The sequence below is a fragment of the Pempheris klunzingeri genome, chromosome 13 (assembly GCF_042242105.1).
Source record: "Pempheris klunzingeri isolate RE-2024b chromosome 13, fPemKlu1.hap1, whole genome shotgun sequence".
NCBI lineage: Eukaryota > Metazoa > Chordata > Actinopteri > Acropomatiformes > Pempheridae > Pempheris > Pempheris klunzingeri.
The window spans coordinates 20,627,361-20,648,960 of NC_092024.1; the positions used below are offsets into that span (position 1 = coordinate 20,627,361).

The following is a 21,600-nucleotide window of genomic DNA, read 5'->3' on the forward strand; positions in this document are numbered from 1 at the left end:
TAGTGAAACGTGTTTTCTTAGGCAAAGCAATGCAAAGCCCATTTTTCAGAAAGATGCTTTGTTGCCAGACTGACATGCCGTTGTTCCAGTGTTGTAAGGAGGGGGAAACGCTCTGTCATGCAGCTCATTTATTACAGTGTGTGGAGAACCAAGAACTCGCTAACCGCTGTTCTGTTGTGGCAAGGCAAACAAAAGGAAAAACAAAATGTTGAAGGGATATAATGCGATTAAGTCAACTTAGAGCATGCTTTCATAGGAAAATGTACAGTTTAAATGGGATTTTGTTTCCTTTAATCCCATTTGCATGTCTAGTTTAAGGCAGCACAAACTTGTGTTTTAGTTTTTCAGCACAATAAGCAACGACAGTGACGCATAGCATCTTAACAAAAGATGTGTTGAAAATCACATATCTATTTAATGAGTAACCTCTCCATCATCTCTGGTCGTACTGCACCTCGGGTCATAAACACACACATGCACCTACATACCTGCTCACAGAGTTCCCCTATTACTAACATTTCTGCTATTTTAACTGCAGAGAAGGCTTGCTAGAGACAATGTTGCAGTGATTACCCCACAGCTGAAAGCCATTGGAGTGAAGCGAAGAGGAGAGAGTGCGCTGGGTGAGGTGGGGGTGGGTTCAGAGAGGGACGTACAGTATTAGGATAGAGAAGCAGAGAAAGGAAAGTGAAGGAAGGAGAGACAAAGGCACTAGAGAGGTGTGAGGAAGGGACCGAAAGACTGAATGTGTGATAAAAGAAGCACAACTGAGACATAAGAAAAAGATACGATTTAAAAATAGCTTCACTTGGCTCTGAGGACGATGGCCTCAGCGAAAAGCATAAATCGGGGCAAGCCTGTACTCATCGAAGACAGTCATCTTTTGTCCATTATCAGTTTGCCCTGAAGAAAATCACCACAACAACGAGCAAATTGTTACAACAGTTCCTGACATCAACTTGTGTGGGTTTTCTTTTTTTTTTTTCAGGACAATATTTGTTTTCTGAGGGTTTGAGTTTCTCATCATTCAGTTCCTGCCAAGGGAAGAGAAGTGAAATTGAAAAAGAAACAAAAATAAAAAATAAATAGAGCTGAAATGCAAGGCTGGCAAAGAAGTCGTGGATTGAATTGCAACTGCACACAAAACTGAGGGGATTACATTGCAAGCGTCCAGCCCTTTTCCATTTATATGTATAAAAACAATTTTCTTTTGGGAATCCTAGCGCCTGGCGCCAGCATAACCTCTGTATAATAAACAGTGCTAAATAATTTGGATGTGAAGGAGCCTTGGCGAGGACAAGAGCCACAGCACAGTGCTAAGAACACTTGAGTATGAGTCTTCGCAGGAGAGAAAGTTCTTTGGTGTAGGGACACGTTTAGTTCTCTGTTGGCAGCCGCCCTCACACACACCTCCCATCCTCCTCTGCCAGGCCTCAGATCTGCTATTGAACCTGTCACCACCGTATTAACATTACCAACAAAGGATCATTGAGTTTAACATTTTTATATGATATTTTCTGAAATAAATGTAGTCAATCTCGTCCTGTTTCTCTGCCTCAAGAAGCTCTGGATCTATGTTGTTGTTAAATCTGACATTTTGAGAGATTAATTTAAGATCAACTATGACATCAATCAGCATTACAGTTGTCTTGCCTGATGCTTGTGTGTGCTGTGGATCTTGTGTGTGTGTGTGTGTGTGTGTGTGTGTGTGTGTCCTTTTTGCCTGGCATATGCAGTTTTAAGATTACTGTAGGAGTGTCCCAAAAGAGGTGAGAATTTGAAATGATCAGATGAGCTGAAGGCTTCATTTCTCCACATTAGGCAGCTTAAAAATCATTAACACTGGTAGAGGAGTGTGTTCACTCTTAAAGTTGCATTGATTGATTATGTGAGTGGGCAGAAGAGAAGTCCCACATCTACTTTAACCGGCTCCTTTACAGTTGTCTTGCCTGAATCAGGCAGTGATTCAGTGATTGTCCTAATTACGCTTTGGTTACTGAAACTGTGTTGATCTGAGACCACTGGAACCACCATGAGACTAATCAGCTCCACAATGTGAAAATACCGCAGAACGAAAAGGCTCCAAATGGTTAGCATGACTCTCTTATTATAGCCTGATGCTACATAGCGCAGTTGAATGGAAAATAAAGGATGGATCAGGAGCGGTAAAAGGCCACTTCATCGCTATGGTAACGAATTCAGCCTGCAGCTCTGTTGTACTTGGCTGAAGAGTGAGCGATGAACTAAATGGATGTGAATGTAAATACAGTGTGGTGGGACAAGGTGTTGCAGGAATGTCTCTCAAGGGCCGAGCGGCAGTTGTTGAACACACAGATATGACAGATCGCGGTGAGTAAAAAGTTCCTCACACAACCTGAGGAAGGCCCAGTGAAGAAGGTCTTATGGTAGCAGCGCTTCATGTGAACATTTAAGTCCAGCAGCTTGAAGCAGGACCAGTCACTGGTCTCAGAGTAGTTGATACAGCTTGGTGAGGTTTGTTTGTGTCCAGTGGTGGCCAGCATCTGTGACAACAGCGAATTTCTGGAGGCACATTTTTGAAGCTTAGTCCTTGTAACCCAAATAAGCTCTGGTCAAAACTCTCACTGTTACTGTTGACAGAATGTTACTAATAAATATTTGACAAAAATAAAATACATTTAAAAAACGAGTAAAATATCTTCAATCAAGATCCATTTCATCAAATTCTCAAAGTCTTCTTAGTCGTCACAGAGATGATTTAGTTGTCGTCACTTGTCTGTCACATGGACTTTTGGTCACATGATAACAGGTGGTGTCATGGTTGCAGCTTTTGTGTTAAAGTTTAGAAAAGCTAGCGAGCAAACATTAAGACTTTTTGTCTGACTACTGCAGTATCTCCAATGCCAGTAATGGACTTTCATGCTGTAAATATCACAGATGTGTTTCAGAGACATATAGTTAGTTTATCACTTTGTCCAAACAGAGGGAAAACACCCCGTTCCCCTATTCAGCCTTATGAATGATGCCTGACATCCAGCTCCAATAAGCCCATAATATGATCCTTAAACTTTTAGATAAGAAGCTTCCTGCTGTATGAAAAACTTGTTAAAAATAATATGATATAATAACATTCCCTCTACTCCCACAATTCCAAGTAACCCTGTTGCCCTTCTTAAAGAAAGCTAAATGCTTTAGATGTTACACTTTCTACCAACCAGCCAATCACAAGTAAAATTGGTTGACCAACATCCAAACAGCAATTTATACCAAATACAACACATGGAATCCTGCCACTGTAAGTATGTATGTCTAGTCTAAATCAGTTTTATATATATTGATAACCAGGTGGTCTATAATCTCTCATCTTATCCTACACCATCGCCTATTGTGACAGATTTTTTTTGTCTGCTCTTGGTTTTCCAATTGTGGTGCCTCAGTATTGAGTGTGTTTCTCATGGTTTTAGAGAAAGTTCCCTCTTGTGATCAGGAGCGACAGAGTGCGCTGGATGAGGCACGGCAAAATCCTCGTGAGGCCATTTTCATCCCTGACTGTGGGCCCGGAGGCCTTTACAAGCCAGTCCAGTGCCACCAGTCCACAGGCTACTGCTGGTGTGTTCTGGTGGACACGGGACGGCCCATTCCTGGAACCTCAACCAGGTAATTTATCAGAAGAGCTCCTCAACTCAAACCAGTTTTTTTTATTATACTACTATGGCATTTGGTCGTCCACTATAAAATATAATGAGAGTCAATTTAATTGTATTGAGTTTTTATTTCTTTTGATACAAAAGTGGGAATGGCTATCCATTAGGTACAATGTTTACCATGTTCACAATCTTAGTTTAGCATGTTAGCATACTAACATTATCTGATTAGCACTAAACGCTAAGTAAGGCTGAGGCTGATGGGAATGTCATTAGTTTGCAGGTATATAGTCGTAAACCAAAGTGTAAGACAGTGAAATTTTGACCAGATGATGGCACTAGATAGAAAGTTAAAGAAAGGGGTCACCAATGACGTGAGAATTAATCCTGAGGGGGACATAAGTGTCTATTTCAAATTAAACAGCAATACATGCGAGACATTTCACTCAAAACCACAAATGTGAACCTCATGGTGGTTCCTCTGGGAACCATGAAGTTCAGTAAATGCTGAGATACATTACAGGATAAGTGAAAACTTTGCCTTTCTGGTGGTGCTGGAGAAAAAGTCTTCTGCCAAAACATTTAGGATTCATTTACTGGGCGCTATGGACATCTGTACCCAATGTCATGGCAATCAATCGATTGGGTCTGCCTGGACCAAAGTGGAGCTAATGGCTAAAAGCTACTTTCACTGCCAAGGCCTTAATTATCTTGAGGGACTCTTGTGCCAAGCTGCTGCTGCTGGTTGACTTGACAAAACCATTCCCTTCCAGCCCTGATGGGAATATCATTTAGCTAGCCATAAACACTCAGTGTTTGGTATGAAGTTTGTTTTCAGTGGAGTTGCTGCTGTTTATATTGCTTTCAGGGAAACAGTGACAGCACAATGGGCTTTTGCAAGAGCTGTATGTCACTGGAATGGAGAGGAGGCAACCGGAAAAAATGTTGAATACATGATGCTCATTGCTCATGTTTTGGTTGTTTAAAATCTTTTGATTTATATTTAGAATGTGAATATTACAACTTGAAACTCTAAATAAAGAGAAATAGATTTGATGTACGTGAACTGTAAGCTTGAGCATGTAAATAGATGAGCTGTTTCTGTTCCTGAATCATCATTCTCTCTCCACAAGAGGGTTTATGTTTTGCAGGATGACGTACAGACTTTTTTGTTTGAATACAGGATAACACAGGTTTGGTTTCAAATCAATGAGATACCAGCATGTTTACAATTGACAGCCCCTAAAACACTCGACTAAATCATATGCAAAGTATCAAAACTTACACGGACCAAATTCACATCTGCCTTTCAGACGCACTGAATGACAACCTTGAGGTGATCATTTCCTCACAAAAGAATTTCTTGTATTTTAGACCAGACCTCACGTCACTCATCCCCATTTCTTTCCTCTGGTCCCTCTGCATGACTCTGATGCCGAGTCATGCATCAGACATCCCATCTTGGACCAGTGGCCCTGCAGACTGTGAAAAAAAATGACAACTTGCTTTTAAATTGACAGAAAAAAAAAGAGGCAAATGAGACACACATGCTCAATTTTCCATCCTATGCAAAAACCACTGATACAATAGCCAGGAGAAAACGAGTCATGCCACGCATAATGCCGAACAGTTTGTTATGGCTCTGGAACAAAGCTTTGTGCACGTCAAATCAAATTTATAAGGCGTTTATAAAAAGAGAGGTTAATCACACTCAATAATTCTTTACAGATCAACGATGAATACACAGAGCAAAGCCAACGAGCAATAGGTTGTAGTTTTAAGAAGCTAGAACAGCATGAATGTGTGCAAACTTTGGCAGAGCGCATGTTTTCATAACGAAGATAAACAAAGATATTTCTCCTGCACCAATATCATCCTCTGGTTTTCAGCCCCACCTCAGATTAATCTGAGGTCTGAAAGAAGGAAAAGAGAAAACTCTCTAGTGGGGTTTTTGTTTTGTTGAGACCTGTTCTGATGGTTTACTCTGCATTTCTGCAGCTTCTTCTTCTGCTTCTGTCTGATGCAGCCATGTTGCTGCTGTCCTCTCCTCTCTGTGTAACAGGTACCAGACACCAGAGTGTGACGGAGCTGCGAGGTCCCGCGTCTCAGACACAGAAGATCCGTTCCAAGGCAGAGACCTGACAGGTTTTCCTCACTTTTCTGTGCAGTTCAATTCATTTTTCAGGCGTGTCAAGCCTTACTTTTAACAAATGAGGAGGCTTAAATAATCACTATCACTCCAAAAATGCCAACAAGATCTAGAAAAGGTAATCTACTCAGAAATCAGTGACGTTTGCTAAGCCTCACCTTTGCCTGCCAAACTTTCCATTCTCGTATGAATTTCATGTATTTTGCTCTCACTGTGAGATAAAGCTGTGGCTAGTTAGCTACTTAAGCTAACATTAGCTCTGTGAGAGGTGGTTGAATAAACTGATAATCCATGGAGGAGACGTGGAAATAAAGAACCAGCAGCAGTGTTCTCACATTGCAGAGCAAAGGAAGGTAGTCCTGTAACAGTAAGGTCAGATTGTTTCAATACATTCTAATATATAATCCATTTTGGATCAAACACAAAGGTTAGATCTATTCTTTACGGTTTGTAACTTTTTTTAAATTTGTAAACTAAATGTTTCACTTTTACAGTTACAAAGAAAAGCCTTTTAAGACGCAGACTACCTGATGTGTTTGGCAAACACAATGCAATCTCGGATAATGAGTTTGGCCGGAGCTGCTGGAGGGTACACTTCCTCAGTCAAAAGCGGGAAAGAGCTGCCAATGTTACCTTTAACACTGATGGCATCCAGGCCCAGTTTCCACACACTGGTGGAATACTACACAGTGGATGTGCTAGTTGTGAATGGGGCTTGTAACCAGTTGTTACTCAAATTTACGTAGTATGAAATCTCTTAAGCAATTACTTATTGGAAGCAACAGTGGCCACTATTGTTGGTAGTAATGCAGTTAGACATGCTGACTTCTGCAGCTTATGTTAAAGAACACACAGTTTGATCTATTTACATCTCAGTATACACTCAGTTGCCAGTTTATTAGGGACACCTAGCTAAAACTAATACTATCTAATGCAACAGCCCGACAATAAATCCTTCTTTCATGAAGGATAAAAGGTTCAGATTGTCTCAGAAAGCTGCAGATTGAACTGTATGGTCATTATAATGATAATATCATTCAACAGCGCCACAAACTACATCATCCAAAACGACCATACAGTTGAATCCACACCTGTCTAGAACAGTTTCAACAAAAACATTATCCCCTTCATGACAGGAGGATTTATTGTAGGGTTGTTATATTAGTCTACATTAGTTTAACAAATTATTTACCTAATAAACTGTATATAAAGTTGTGCTTACTTGCAGTTGCAAGTTGAAAAAAAGCATCTAACTATCTCTGTATCTAGTTGGACGTTGGAAGTTCAGGGAATGGCCAATTAAAGCATTGCAGGTTTTACTTGTGACAGGAAATCTGCTTCTTTTTCACCTTCACGCTGACTGACCAGATAAAGGGTTTTGATTAAGGATCGACCAGATCACACTTTAAGGTGTTGGATTCCCTGGCAGCAAAGATCAGAGACGCTCCTCTAGGCCAGAGGTCGTAACATCGACTCATACTCCTCCGTCCTTGTTACTGCTCACTTACTTTTGTTGCCCCTCTGTTTCCCCATCATTTAAGGTTGCATTGTAACTCTTATTTAATTCCCCATCTGGTGAGTTTACAGAGTCGAGCATGACTCCTGACTGTGCAGCAGATGTGTGGCATGTTTTATGGAAGGTGTGAGTGTTGCGGGGTGTGGTGGTGAGGCTGTGGGGGGCTGCTGGGGGTGTTGGAGACCGCAGGGTGCTGAGTGGAGATATTTTTATGTACTGTAGAGGATGTTCTGAACCGCCACAACAAAGCACAATATCTCATAGTCGTCACATCAAGGCAGTAGGAGAAAAGAATGCTTGAGAGGGCAGGCTATCAACAGCATGCAGCTACAGGTTCAGTCTCACTGTACACAATGTGCCACAATAGCACCTCTGTCAGGAGGAGCAGATAAGAGCTCATCCCCTGAGACCAAAGGCTGGGATCTGTTCACCCCAAGTTTAGTCAGTTCACAAACTGGATTTTGTTCAAAACCTAAAAAAAAAGTAATTCAACATTAAGGCACTGCTTTTATTCATTCTGTTTAAATATGCTCCTGTCGTGTCACAACTCTATAAAGAATAGGACTGAAACACAGATTTTCTTGCAGCGTCTTTGATCATTTTTGTATGTTTAAAGCTACACTTTGCACAGTGGTGGAGAGACACTTGGAAATAATTTTAGCACCTAAAATGTTTGTAATGTGGTAACAGTAAACTGCACCACACAGTAAAGCTCAAATTGCACTTTCACATCTATGAAGCAGCGAGGGTCTGAGAGACATAAAGTTTGCCATCTGCTCATTTTTGTGGGCTGTACATGCCGACAGACTCCCCGACCGCACAGGTGTGATACACATACACATGCACAGACACCCAATGCGGTATGCTGTGAGTCTATGTCAGTTTTAGGGTATCTCAGGGATTTAATGTTGACTAAAGCAGCTGCTGAAATAATGTTGATGAATCCAGTTTTATCTGAGGTTCTTACTCACTGCTGTTTAGCAATAAATTTACATTTCTTTTTTTCTGTATTACTTTCTGTAGACGGAAAAGTCTGAAATTCTCTACAGAATTTAGTTTGGACGCAAACGCAGATTCCCAACCTGACAAACATTAAGTGTTGGAAGTCTCAATTTGGTCATAATTCTTCTTTATCGTAGACCCGTCTTCAGTGTATGCCTGATAAGATGTGTGTATTTTTAGAGAAAGAACCTTTAATGTGTTTTGAAGTCTTCAGATTAACAAGAACAAGTCCAAGTGGCCCAGAGCTTGTTCGGCGCAGCCAGAGGTCCTGCACCACACTGTGCCTTTGACACCTTGCCACATAGGTAGCATACAGCATAACGGTTTGCGCTTCATAACACCCCAATTTAACACCTGGATTAAGGCGCAGCAAGGCAGTGCTCCTCCAAGTTTGTCGTGTTGTAGGAAATGCTAATTGGATTCACCTGGCGGGGCAGCGGACCACCTCCCACAGAACCCCCCTGGGCCAGCACAAAGGGAACGAAAAGACATGAGTGGAGCAGAGAACAAGGAGGCCACAAACGCTCAAGAGGAAGGGAAGGCGGGGATCAACTAAGACAGCTGGAGAGAAAGAGAGAGAGAATGAAGAAAAAAAAAGAATGAATGAGAAGATTAGTTTATTATGCAGCTGCTTTTGAAGTTTCCCTTTAAGAGACACAATTAGGAGGGAAAAATTTGCACTGGTTTAGCGTGCTATTAAAACCATACATCTGGGCAATTAAAAAGAGCTACCCAAGGTGTTCAGAATTGTGTCATAAAAGTTAACAGGTCTGCACTGCTCAACAAAACTCTCTCATCACCGCACACTTCTGTTCCACCTCTCGCCATGTGCCTCAGCTCTGCTTTTCTGAACTCTTACAAAAACAGCCAAACTATGTAAAACATATTCATAAGGTTTCATCTGTACTTCTGTCCATAAGCCTGTTTACAGACACATCTGGTTTGTCATTAAGCTGTGGACAATCTTTGCATGCTTTATTTTACCGCGCAACAGCCGTTTTCTGTTTGACATCTGTCACACTGGTTCACTGGTGTTGAGGCTTTAGAGGCACTTCAGCCTCACTGTACCGTAATGACTCGAATTAGTCGTGGAAGGTAATTTTGGTGTATTTTTGTCTTTGATTTGTGCCAGGCTGTCCAGAAGGGAAGAAAGTGGAATTCATTACAAGCTTGTTAGATGCCCTCACCACAGACATGGTGCAAGCCATAAACTCACCAGCCCCCTCTGGTGGTGGGAGGTAAGTAGTGTCGCGTGCCATTGATGGCCGAGAGTGTTGTGCCTGAGCAGGATACCTCATGGCTGATTGGAAAACTTCCACCTCTTCTGGTTTTTCTCAAATAATCCTTCCCTCTGGATTTATGAATGGAGCGATAATATTTCATATCTGATGCACAATGCACAGATCTTGGCACAGACACTGACAGGGTTCAGTGTTCACTTTCCATCTGTGCTATAACAATGATGGCTGCCAATAATATGGAATATGTCAATGTACGCCGAGCTCGTCCACCATCCATTAAGCAAAGCAAAGCAGAAAATTGATTTAAAGGGAATGTACTGCAAACTAAGCTGCAATAACATAAGATGGTACAAACATGAAACTAGACAAACTAGACTGCCTGAAGTATCCAGATGTGTATCTAACACAGGATGTTGTAATTGTGTTTCATTATTAATCAACAAAATGGGCCAATCTTTTTTAAATGTGTAGTGATGTGATAACACGTCAAATGACAGGGTATTAGCACAGGATTGAGAATTGTTTATCATCTTAAATGCATATTCATACATTCTCTTTATTCACATTGTCTGTATTTATGTTAACTTCATCCTCTCTGTTTCCAGATCATTTGTGTGTGTATGTTGGTTTATTGGTGTGTTATTGCAATGACTAATGTGTATTTTCTACTCCCTTAATGCCAGTTGTTCTAGGTTTTGAAATATCCATGTTTTCACTCCTGTCTGTTCCTCTAACGTTGACCAGGTTTGTTGAGCCTGATCCCAGTCACACTTTAGAGGAGAGGGTGGTGCACTGGTACTTCGCCCAGCTGGATAACAACGGCAGCCACGATATCAACAAGAAGGAACTCAAACCGTTTAAGAGGTACCTGAAGAAGAAAGCCAAACCCAAGAAATGCGCCCGCAAGTTCACCGACTACTGTGACCTGAATAAGGACAGGGCCATTTCCCTGCAGGAACTGAAAGGCTGCCTGGGCGTCAGTAAGGAGGGTAAGAGGAAAAGGAGACCAGGGGAAAAACTGAGTGGGAGGAAACAGGGTGGTTGTGATTGGGTTGGCAGGGTCGCTGAGTGGGGTCATGACCTGGGTGTGAACCTCAGGACAGCTGGGAAAATCTGCATATAGGGCCTTCACTTCTTCAACAACTCGTTAGAGATGCAGGCATGCACAACTAATTTTCTACAGGCTAACAAAAATAAAATAAATGAATGAAATAAATGAAAGTAGAAATGTCTTCTATCTAGTATTAGCCACAAAACACAGAACTATTTCCCACATAAGAGTTACTAATATTTTCATCATGTCATAGTTTTTAAAAGTCAAGTCAGTCACTTAGAGGAAGCGGTGAAGTAACTGTGGCTCATGTGACAAACAGATGTGTTGGCAGTCTAATTAAGGTGCGCTGCTCCACTTAGCGCTCACTGATGAATGTTTAGACAAGACTAATATATCAGTGGATCCTAGACGCTGTCTGGGCCAGAAAGCTAACTACTCATCATGAGTGTAAGACAACCCAAATGTCACACAGCCAAGAGAAAAACTAACTGTGTTATGGTATAAATGCTTAAGTAGATATTCAGAGGTTGTGACACACAATTAACACGCATGCTGTTTTTGGATTTTAAAAAAAAATCCACTATATTTAAAATGTACTTGAATTGTTTTCTTTTGCAGCATATTTTAGGTTTTAGTGACTTGCGGACATGACATCTACTTCTCTCAAGTTCAACCTTTGCTTTTTCTCTTTTGCAGGTAGCTCAACAACAAGTGGCAACCAAGGGACAAGGCAAGGGACAAAGTTGTTCAGTAAGGCAAACTAATACGCTTTCACTAACTCTGGCTGGCTCTGGCTTTGACCGCTGTAGCTGCAGGCTTACTTTGTAACCCATTAACATGCACATTGCTGAAATGTGTCAGTTTGGAGTAGATCCAGCTAGACATGCAGTAGCATTTGGTTTATATGAAGAGCTTTACATGATTTGTACCAAACAGTGAGATGTATGTCTTTGTCTGTCTGTGTGGATCTGCACTTATTTATGGTGTGTGTGTGTGTGTGTGTGTGTGTGTGTGTGTGTGTGTGATCTTGGCTAAGATGGCGTACAGTTATCTGTTCTGCTGGTGTTTTAGACAGTGGTTCAGTAAGAGAGTCAGATTTTCTCTCCTGTGAGTGACCTCTCATCTTATGTTCTGAGGCTTTGAAAGAATGAAGCTAACTGAGAATGACCTTCGTAGGGTTGCATCTCACGATTGTTCTCTTTTTAATGATTAATATAAGGATTATTTTCTCTATTTATCAAACATTGTGTCTATCAAATGTATAAAATAGCCATTATTATCTGTTAAAGCCCAAGTTTCACATCTTGTTTAATTGGACCATCAGTCCTAAACCCAAATATATTTAGTTTATTTGATGCATGGTAAAAGAAAGCAGTCAAATCCTCACATTGTTTGGCATTTTTGCTTGAAAAATCACTGGAACAGTTAATCTATTAGTAAAACATATGGCGATTAATTTTCAATTCAGCTCTAGACTTTTGTGACATCTTTCAATTTTAACAATAAATTGGCTGAAAACCAACAAATGTTAAAGGAATTTCTCATAATTTTTTATTAATTGTTTTTTTATCCTTTAGTCTGTCACATTCTCTTTTAATCCCCTTTTTTTCAATCTGTTCTGATTCCCCCCATTGAGCGATTATTGGTCCCATTGGTGCTGTTGACTCTGGCCACTGGGCCGGTTTAGTGCCACATAGCACTGAGGTCATGTGTTTACCCTGGCGCTGTCCTGCCGTGTCTGGAGAACAGTGGCTCAGAGCGGGCATAACGTCAGGCCTCTCGGACCTTGGGCACAGCTGCCAGGATAAACAGCCACGGTATTGGAAGAGCAGAGATGGAGGCTTGGTCAGTTGTTTTTGCTGTAGTCACCGAATCTCTCACCTTCATGCTTAAGAGCTGGAGTTAAATGGCCTGACAGCTTCATACAGCTCCTTATGCTGCCACTCAGGCACTCTGAGCGAGCGATGACTGTGGAGAGTGTGAGGAGACAAGGAGAGACAGAGAACGCCTGCATGAAAGAAGCAGGAGTCTGTAGGAACATATGGCAGCATTCTGCTTTGACTAAGATAGACGGCCATTGTGTTCAGGTATGCCTAGCTGATCCTTAATGGCCTGCATCCCTTTAAGTCAAGCTGCCTTTGCCAGGCATTAAATCTTATCATGGCCTGTCGCAGCTTTGGATCGTCACTGGACTGTTGTTGGACATATTTACAGTTTACAGTACGTGCTTCTTGGTGAAGGATTGTGAGCATGTGGGGCAGAGAGGAGCACATCTGTATGAGGCTCCTCGCTCTCGACACGTTGGCAACAGCAAAGGAAAACATCTGAATACCTTGTGTGAGTTTTGAAGTGCTGGAGAGGGTGGCATCCATCGTCTGAAGAGACTGGAAACCTCATTATAGATGAGATATGTAACAGGAGCCCAGGGCAGCCCCTCTCACAGTCAGGCCATTGATGAGCAGCAGGAAGGGAAGTTCAGACGGCCCCAGCGTTAATGTCTCATTCACGTTAATGAACAAAGTAGAAAAATGTTTTACTGTTAAACTTGTTGCAATGGGTTTCGGGCAGCAGTGTTCACGATGTTGTTTTCAAAAGTCTTACTTCCATTGAGAAAGACCTAAACACACCTTTGCATAAGCACTAACACATGTGGGTGTGTATGTATGAATGCTTGCGTGCACAAAGAGCCATCAAACACAGGCACACACAATTATAAGATATTACAGGATCTATTGTGAGTGCTTACAGAAGTTTTACTTTGCAGGATGCCTCAGCTGTTTGTGAGCATGAGCGGTCTTGCAGCATACAGTACGTGCTGCTATGCACTACAGACAAAGCATGGACAACTTCATTCATAATTAGACTGACAGGGACCAAAAGTCGTTCATTTATACAGAGGTTTAATGATGGAAAATTTGATCTTCCATCAGCAAACAGATCCAGTCGCAACAAAGGCACAAGTCCATTATTTTCCATTAAAAATGGTCAACGTTAGTTTGAAAATCTTCATTTAGTCATGTTTTTTACAGGGGACCATTTAAAAACTATACACCACATTAAAGAATCACGAGTATTAATGAAAATATCAATAAGTAGAAATTAGTGTGTTAAGCTGTGCTGTGAGGTGCATAGTACTGAAAATCAGTCTTAAAGTTGGTAGCAGGAACTTTTGATGCCAACATATCCTGTGATCTGGTGTCGGGATTATTCACTTTGAACTCGACTAAGACTCCTCAGAGCTGAGCTTAGCAAGGCCTTAGAAACAACATGAAAAATTTAAGCTCTTCATATAACTCACAGTGGTGAGTGGACTCGAGAAATGAATTGGAACGGCATTGTGGTAAATGTTGTCCACTGGTTTAGGGGTAGTGAAGGAAAGGGAGGGAGTAAGCAACCTTTGGAAAGAGTACAGAAAAGAGTTTTATGGTTTATATAAATGTTGTGCATCAATTACAATCCAATAACTTATATATGTTTACGATAATGCAAATATCATTCTAATGCCATTATTTACTGATAACCAAGTGGGAGTATGTGGAACATTGTCAGCTCATCACTTGAGGTATTTACAGGCTGAGTTCACCTGACGGAGGCCACTTTAACCTTCCTGCACTGCTCTGTACGTGAACCCCGCTTTGACACAAACAGTCAGACATGCACATATGCTTTTTTCGTCCCGTCTGCTGTTTTATGTCAAACTCCTCCCCTCTCTTCCTTTTTTCGTCTCCTTTCCTGCTCTCTGGACTCTTCCTCCCCTGTTTGTCCTGGCTGTGTCCGTCATTAGGCAGGAATGAAAGGAGGGCATTATGAGGCAGACCTGGCACCGAGGCTGCAGGACCATTAGAGAGCCCAGAGCCCCGTCCTCTCAGAGCCAACAGCAATTACTCCGCACCACTTGTGTTTTAATTACTGTGACATCAGCTCGACACAGTGTGCTGTGTTAAAGGTAACAGGGGTCAACAGGGAGGACTGTGACAGGTAGATCAGCACCGCTTTGCTCACCATCACCACCTACTCCGGTGATGAGTTCGCTACATTAATCCCTATTTCATGGGCTGACTCAAACCTGTGTATCCATCCCCTTGGCCAAGTCCTTTCTCCCCAGTTGCCACCATGTACAGGTATACCATGATTCCCAGCTCTTGAGCCAAGTGTCTTTATTGGCCGGTCCCAAGTGAGGCGCGGCGATTCAGCGCTAGACGGGATCTGCTTTCAGCTCTTTATCACAAGTGGGGCCAAGGTGTCCAGGGAGAGGCCAGGGGGCTTTGTGTTGTTAATGGCACAGACAGTGTCCTCAGTGACTGGGAGGAGAGGCGGGAGAGGACCATTCGCTGCTCTGGAGCCTGGTAATTGCTAAAGCCGATTCATCAGCACTACTGTTGCTCAGCTCCTTACAACAGAGACATTTATCTGAGCTAAAGAGAGGGATGACATGACTTCACAAGGAAGAGATATCAGGAAATGTTGTGGTACTGCATAGTTTACTAGTTAGAACTTGTCACTAATGCTGCCAAGGTAAAGGGTTTATGACACTAAGTGTACAAAATACTACAGTCCTTGTTATTGAGTTTGTACCAATTTCCTTGATGGTTACTTAAAAATGCATTAGCAGAGAGGTCAAACTGCAGTCAAATAACAGCTGGTCTGAATCTTCAAACTACAATATTTTATCATTCAAATATCTCTGCAGGATTTCTTTGTATCCTATCCTCACCAAAATAAATGGTTGTCAGATCCTTGGATGGGAGCGTTGGCTGGTCAGGTGATCAGATAATATGGTCCAAACCAAACAATCTACATAGCCACTGAAGGAATGATCCCCAGAGGACAGTTTGTAATGATGGCCCCCTGATTGGGCCAAAATTGTTTATAATTAAGAACTCAAACATTTAAATTTACTTAGCACATTCATGCTCCTTAGAGGATGAACCATTACGACTGTGGACAGTCTAGGAGCTTCCCTGTGACGCCCTCCAGTCACATTTTCAAAGTTTTAAACAGCATGTATATTTTTCTCTGTAAATCCATGATCAATAAGTCGATAGATTGATTTCTAGGAAATTCAACGTGTGCAATAAAACTACAGTAACAAGCCACTTCTGTAAGTATTATATAGTCTTGATCAATAAATTCAATTAATATGGCAAACTGGCCAAATAGCTGTGGCGGTGGTTGTTCATATATGTTTTTTTTTATGGGTTGAATTAGTTGTTTGTGTAACAGGCAGTAGCAAACTCAACAGTTATTTACATAAAAAACGTCACAGCTTAAACTACAAACAGTAGTCACCTGGATCCAACTAGCCATGATTGAAATAGGTGGTCATAATATTTTATCTGACACACTTAAAATATAGGTGAAAGCATCCACTACAAGAGTCACTCATAAAGAAGTTAACCTGTGATTTATGGAGCACTGGAGGGATTGTGATGCTTTTAAGTTTTAACTCTGAAGCAAATGCATCGTCTGAGCCTGCAGAGTGTGTAGTGAGATCAGCTGCACTTCTTTTTCATGGGTAACATAACCAGCGCTGACAGAGAGTGCACCTGCACACCCCCACCCCCACCGGCTGCTGCTCCGACACACACACAACCTCATGTTGGCCAGTTGAGAGTCTACACACACACACACACACACACACACACACACCGTACAGATCGATGGAAAGACTTACATATATAGACATACAAACACAACCCAATTTTAAATTCACACACACACACACACACACACACACACACACAAGTGGGTGCATACAAACATACACTTCCACACACACACACACACACACACACACACACACACGCTCAGACACAGCCTGAGCTCTCTCAGAGCTCAGGAGAGACCTCTGCTCCCCTCTGACAGCCATCTGTAAGCAATCTAAGCTCTTTGCCCATCTCCTTTTCTCCCAGGCCTTCCTTCCCTCTCTCCTCCTTTCTTTCTTCTCTGCCTCCCTCACCCACTCATCCGATTGATGAGCGAGCAGGCCGTCCCTCGTGCTGCACACTGACTGTCCCGTGCAGTTTTGGCATGAACGCAACACAACATCAGAGACCTTTTGAGTTATAGCTTGGTTGTAACATAAAGTCAGCACATGTGATGGCGTGTAGGTGGGGTACAGCTGCTTGACAGTCAATATTTAGCTAGTAACCACTGACTGTATCCTTTCTTATTTATGTGTTTTTCTTGTGTTTGCATAAAATCACTCGTGCAAAGTAAAGAAAAGGGTAAAATAAACATCTGAGACAACATGCTGCTGATGGAAAGTAGAAATAAAACTGAGAAATTTGAATAGATCTGCTGTAAATGGAGCATATTCACGGTTTTCACTTATTCACAGTCATAAAGTTTGCTTTAAAGTTTTAAATCACAACACAACTGACAGCAAGTTTTAACCTTAGGCTACTTTCAAAATGTATTAAATATTACATATGTAGTATATATAGTATAGAGGAGTCTGTTAAACTGCTGTGAAGGAGACGATGGGCTTTAGAGGGGAAACATGGTGATTTCCACACGTCATTCAGAAATGCAACATTGTTTTTTTCTTCAATTATATCAGGTTTTACATGTATAATTAAAATTGTGTGTGTGTGAGTCTGTCTAAGTGAGTTTCTGTCTGTTGAGGGAAGCCATTGCCTTGCCACGCAACAGCTTTGTATGAGTGTATCTGCATGCTGGATACTAAAACAGATGATTGAAAACATTTTCTTTTTTTTTTTTCCCCTCTTCCTTCATTCCTCTCCGTCTGTCTGTCTGTCTCTCTGTTCCCAGTAGGTCGTCTGGTTTGAGAAGAGAAGGATCCAAAAGCTGAGACGAGAGCAGAGGGCACAGAGGGAAGGCATCTGTACGCTTGCTGACAGGAAAGAGAAAGATGGAGCAGAAAAATTAAGAAGTTCCTGAGTTTCAAAAAAAAAAAAAAAAAAAAAGAACAGAAAAACAAGAAGAGAAAACGAAGCGGCGCCAAAATATTTGCACTTTCTCCTCCCTATGTTTGACATTTTATCTGTTTGTACATGTTTTTTTTTTCTCTTGAAGTGACTGAAAAGGTCTAGGTAAGAATGAGAATATATTTGTAAAAAAGATGACTCACCACTGGAAGATGTGTATGTTACCACATTTCCCCTTGTGTTTAGTCTGCTGTTGTGATTCGTTCTGTCCTCAGATAACAGGAACAGGCACTAACACACATTTTGTGGCTATTAAATTAAACTTAACATTTCCCCTGTTACATGAATCAGCACACAGGCCAGTGGTAACTCACTAAAGAGGAGCTTAAAGTGAGTCGCGATCAGCCCAACTGTTAATAAAGACACACTCAAAAAGAAAGAGCTATGGCAATGTAGACCATTATAAACAAATGTGTAATGTTGTATGTGAGCATGCAATATTAAGTGAACAGCATGTACTAGCATTAAACTGTGACCATAAAGTCTAATTTATCAGCACAGGATTAGCTGTATGAACCCCCTTGCACTGTACAGAAATTTCTAGATACATTAACATTTTGGCTTAAGAATCAGATCTTTGTGAACATTGTCCGAGATGTGTTATGTCTGGTTTTTGTTCGGTACATACCAGTGTTGGGGAAAGCTACCTGTAAGTAAGTCATCTCTTTACTTGCTTACCACAGAGTTAATTAAAAGGTGTACTTTTTTGTGCAGCCCCAAAAGAATGCATGACAATTATAATGTATGCAGTTTGTCTACATCAGATGCCTTGATTGTTTTTTCTACTTTTTTAATAAAGTGTTTGCAAGCGAAAAATTATCAACAGAATTATCATTAAGAAGAAAACGTGCAAAAAGTGCAGCAGCTGTCAGTAAGAGCAAAGGTGTTAGCCCCAACACTGGTACAGTGCAGTCTTAGCAGTATACTAACACAGCTTAACACTGTAACACCCAGCAGGTATTTCATTTCTACATGCATGTGGCAATATGAACATATTAAAGCTGCATTAATTAATTTCTGGCCACTAGGGGGCAGGGGAAATCCAGGACGTGTTGTCATGGCTACCATGATAGCAGCAAACTGCCTCCTCCTCCCAGATACACCTGGATAGTCACTGTGAAACATTCGAAGATTCTTCTAATGTCTCCAAAACCGTAGACCAAACAATATAGTAAATGTGCCATAAAAAGTTTAAAGAAACTAAAAACAGAGCTGTGAGGGTTCGTCTGTATTAGAGACCCCTTAATGATGATATGGTGTGATAAATATTGATTAATGCAGCTTTAAGTTCAAAGCGCAATGGAGGGCCATTGGTTTACACATATCTTGTATCATGCTGTTGTTGTATGTGTAATTTTATGTCAAGTTACAAGTCAATGTGGCTAGTTTTTATTACTCTAAGTCAATGTTAGTATTCATTTTCTACACAATCAAACCTGAAAAACCGCTAAAGAGTCTGGTATTTCCAATATCTGAATGGTGAATTCTGCATGCTTTGAATTCTTCACAAAGTGTTTGGTGATCATGGGTTCATTGGGCACTACTGGCTACCTTTACAAACTGACCAGACTCTAAAATAGACCCCCTGGTGGGGATTTTATTTTTCCAAAACCTTCCAGAGAATGAGTTTTAAATATTCGTAATAGTACCAGGAAAAAAAAAGGTGGCACAGATGACTAAACCTAACCAATAAATGGAGTAAGATGTTTACATGGCTCAGTATCCCGTTAACATCCGCCCATCTCTGCTGTCATATTCACGTTTAACCCAGTTATTGTAAACAACATGTGGCATTTACAAATGCCAGTTCCTAAAATAAATATTTGAGTCTCCCCAGTAATATCAGAGTACATTTTGTGTATGCAAACACATTCATTGTCTGTCTTCCAACAGTTGATGTCAGCCCTTTCTCTGTGAAACACTTCACACCACACATACTTGGAGCTTTGCCACCTCATGTAAGACAATGCAGTAAGTCCTTTAAAATAGCCCCCAGGGTGTCCGGTTAATGGGAGTAGAGAGAGAGAGAGAAAATGCTAGAAAAAGACGTTTGGGAATGTAAAAAAATACAATTTCTTCCTCACATTTGGGATCAATTGAGATTCAAAATTGGAAAATCGTGAGTTGCAATTGTGGTCTGAATGCTTGTGTATTTGTTTTGAGCTGTGTATTTCTTGACCTATTCCCAAGAGTCACTGCAGTGACTCATGAACATGAGATAAAAAAAAAAAGGCTTCTACTGTAAATATGTACAAAATAACCTTTATATGTTTGTTTGATTTACTAAATTTCATTGTGGGGCATTTGGGCGTTCACTCACTTCACTGTCATTCCAAAAAAGATTAATTTATATATAGATATATAAATTTGACCTTGTTTACATCATGTCAAACATTAAGCTATTACAGTAGCTAATTCACAACACAGAAATTCTAAGACCAGAATGGATATTATCAACTCTGAGCACAGCTTATTTTATCTGTTGAGGGGTTATTTGGCCATTTCAGCCCAGTGCTTCCTGCCATCATCTCCATACATGGTCGAGAGTGTATACAGGATATGTGTAAAGGCTTAATCCACCACAATCAAAAGTCCAGTCGGGTCTAATGTGAAGTGGACAGTTATGCCAAGGATTAGAAAAGAAACTGCTCTTTCTTGCTCCGGCTGTGCAGGCTGCTCTGAGTGCATGCTTCAGTCCAGGTTTGAACACTGGGCTTGTGTGTCTGCTGAAGTGCTTCCAGACGCTGCAGAGCTGCAGATCACATGAGAGATCTAAAACAACCTAACAGGCTAGTAATCACCACTAATCACGATGGGGGACGTGTAGTGAAGGAGGCTTACAGATGACTGTCAGTCTGACAGGGAGAAGCCCAGATTGTGTTGCTGCTAACCGGCCACTTTTCCACTGCAAAGCCCCAACAGGCTTGTCAAGAGCATCTCGATGCGTTTTGAAAATATTTCTTATTCATAGCTGAAGAAATTAGATCTGTTGGAAAGCAAAACACCGTGGCGTGTTGTCTTTGGGTGAAACTGGTCAATGTAAATCATGTGGTTTGAGGTGCAGCTGTTTGGCTAAGCAATGACAACTAAAATAGGGCCTTATTTCCTGGGCTATTTCAACCTGTACCACAATAGACACACACAATAGAGAGAACCAAAAAGATATAAGGCAACATACACTGATAAAATGCTAGAGTTTATGAAGTGCATCTTGGCACACAGCAGTAGCTTCTACATGGGTTGGATCACTTTTCCCGGTAGTTTGTGTTTTTTCCCACCTGAACTGTGGCATGAATTTAAAGCTGCCATAATGAGAAAAAAGTCTGTAGATGCCCTGCATTCATTACATTTTGAGCAGCTGAGGAACAAACATACCTCACCCTTTTAGTGACGGAGGTTTGACACCCTAAAGAGTTGATTTTGGCAACCAGAGCACCAAAATCTCAGACAAACCCATCAGTTATCTCTCACAGTAGGATATGAAGAGAACGAAAGTGCAGACGATTGAGGGCTGCGATAAGCTACATCTGTTTTGACTCCAGATCATATTACCACAAAAATCATTTTAACTATTAAATAAGAACAATGTTCAGATGGATTCTTCGTTTCCAGAAGCATTGTTTCTCTTCTTTTCCCACTTGTCTTAACTCACCATACTTGTACATGTGGTACAATCACACCAGAAAACAACAACAAAAGCAACATTACTATAGATCTGATCCTGATACTGTTTGCTATGCTCAGTTTGGAGTTCCTCTTGTGCAGTGGGGAAGCATTTTGAGCTGTAGCAGAAGTTAAGCTGTGTAGGGGGGGGCCGGAGGAGTTCAATACTGACCCCTAGTGGTGAAGATGCTTCACTGCAGGTTCACATACACGGCCAGGAGTTTGCACACAGTATCAACCAAACCAATCAACTTTCTTGAACTGACGATAAAATATTTTTATAGGATTATCCCGTGCAGTTTTATTAACTTTACTGGTGACTTGTGCCACTGCTGAGCATTAAAACTAACAAGAAATTGGCAGTTTCAGCATTCAATTGGTTTGAATGCTGAATCTTGACTA

The 21,600-nt window shown here is 41.1% G+C and overlaps 1 protein-coding gene across 3 annotated transcripts in view; it reads left to right on the plus strand.

Annotated features, from left to right (window-relative positions):
• smoc1 (SPARC related modular calcium binding 1) overlaps nucleotides 1–18,278 on the plus strand; it is a 45,978-nt gene extending 27,700 nt beyond the window's left edge. For 2 of the 3 annotated variants that reach the window (XM_070842070.1, XM_070842072.1), the window contains exons 9-14: nucleotides 3,444–3,636; nucleotides 5,686–5,768; nucleotides 9,423–9,528; nucleotides 10,276–10,520; nucleotides 11,282–11,315; nucleotides 17,360–18,278. In XM_070842070.1, the coding sequence (XP_070698171.1) occupies nucleotides 3,444–3,636; nucleotides 5,686–5,768; nucleotides 9,423–9,528; nucleotides 10,276–10,520; nucleotides 11,282–11,315; nucleotides 17,360–17,399 (701 nt within the window). In that variant the 3' untranslated portion in view covers nucleotides 17,400–18,278. Of the gene's footprint in view, nucleotides 1–3,443; nucleotides 3,637–5,685; nucleotides 5,769–9,422; nucleotides 9,529–10,275; nucleotides 10,521–11,281; nucleotides 11,336–17,359 lie in introns of all 3 variants that reach the window. The other variant, XM_070842071.1, reaches the window with a different exon arrangement.
• Nucleotides 18,279–21,600: the final 3,322 nt, after the last annotated feature.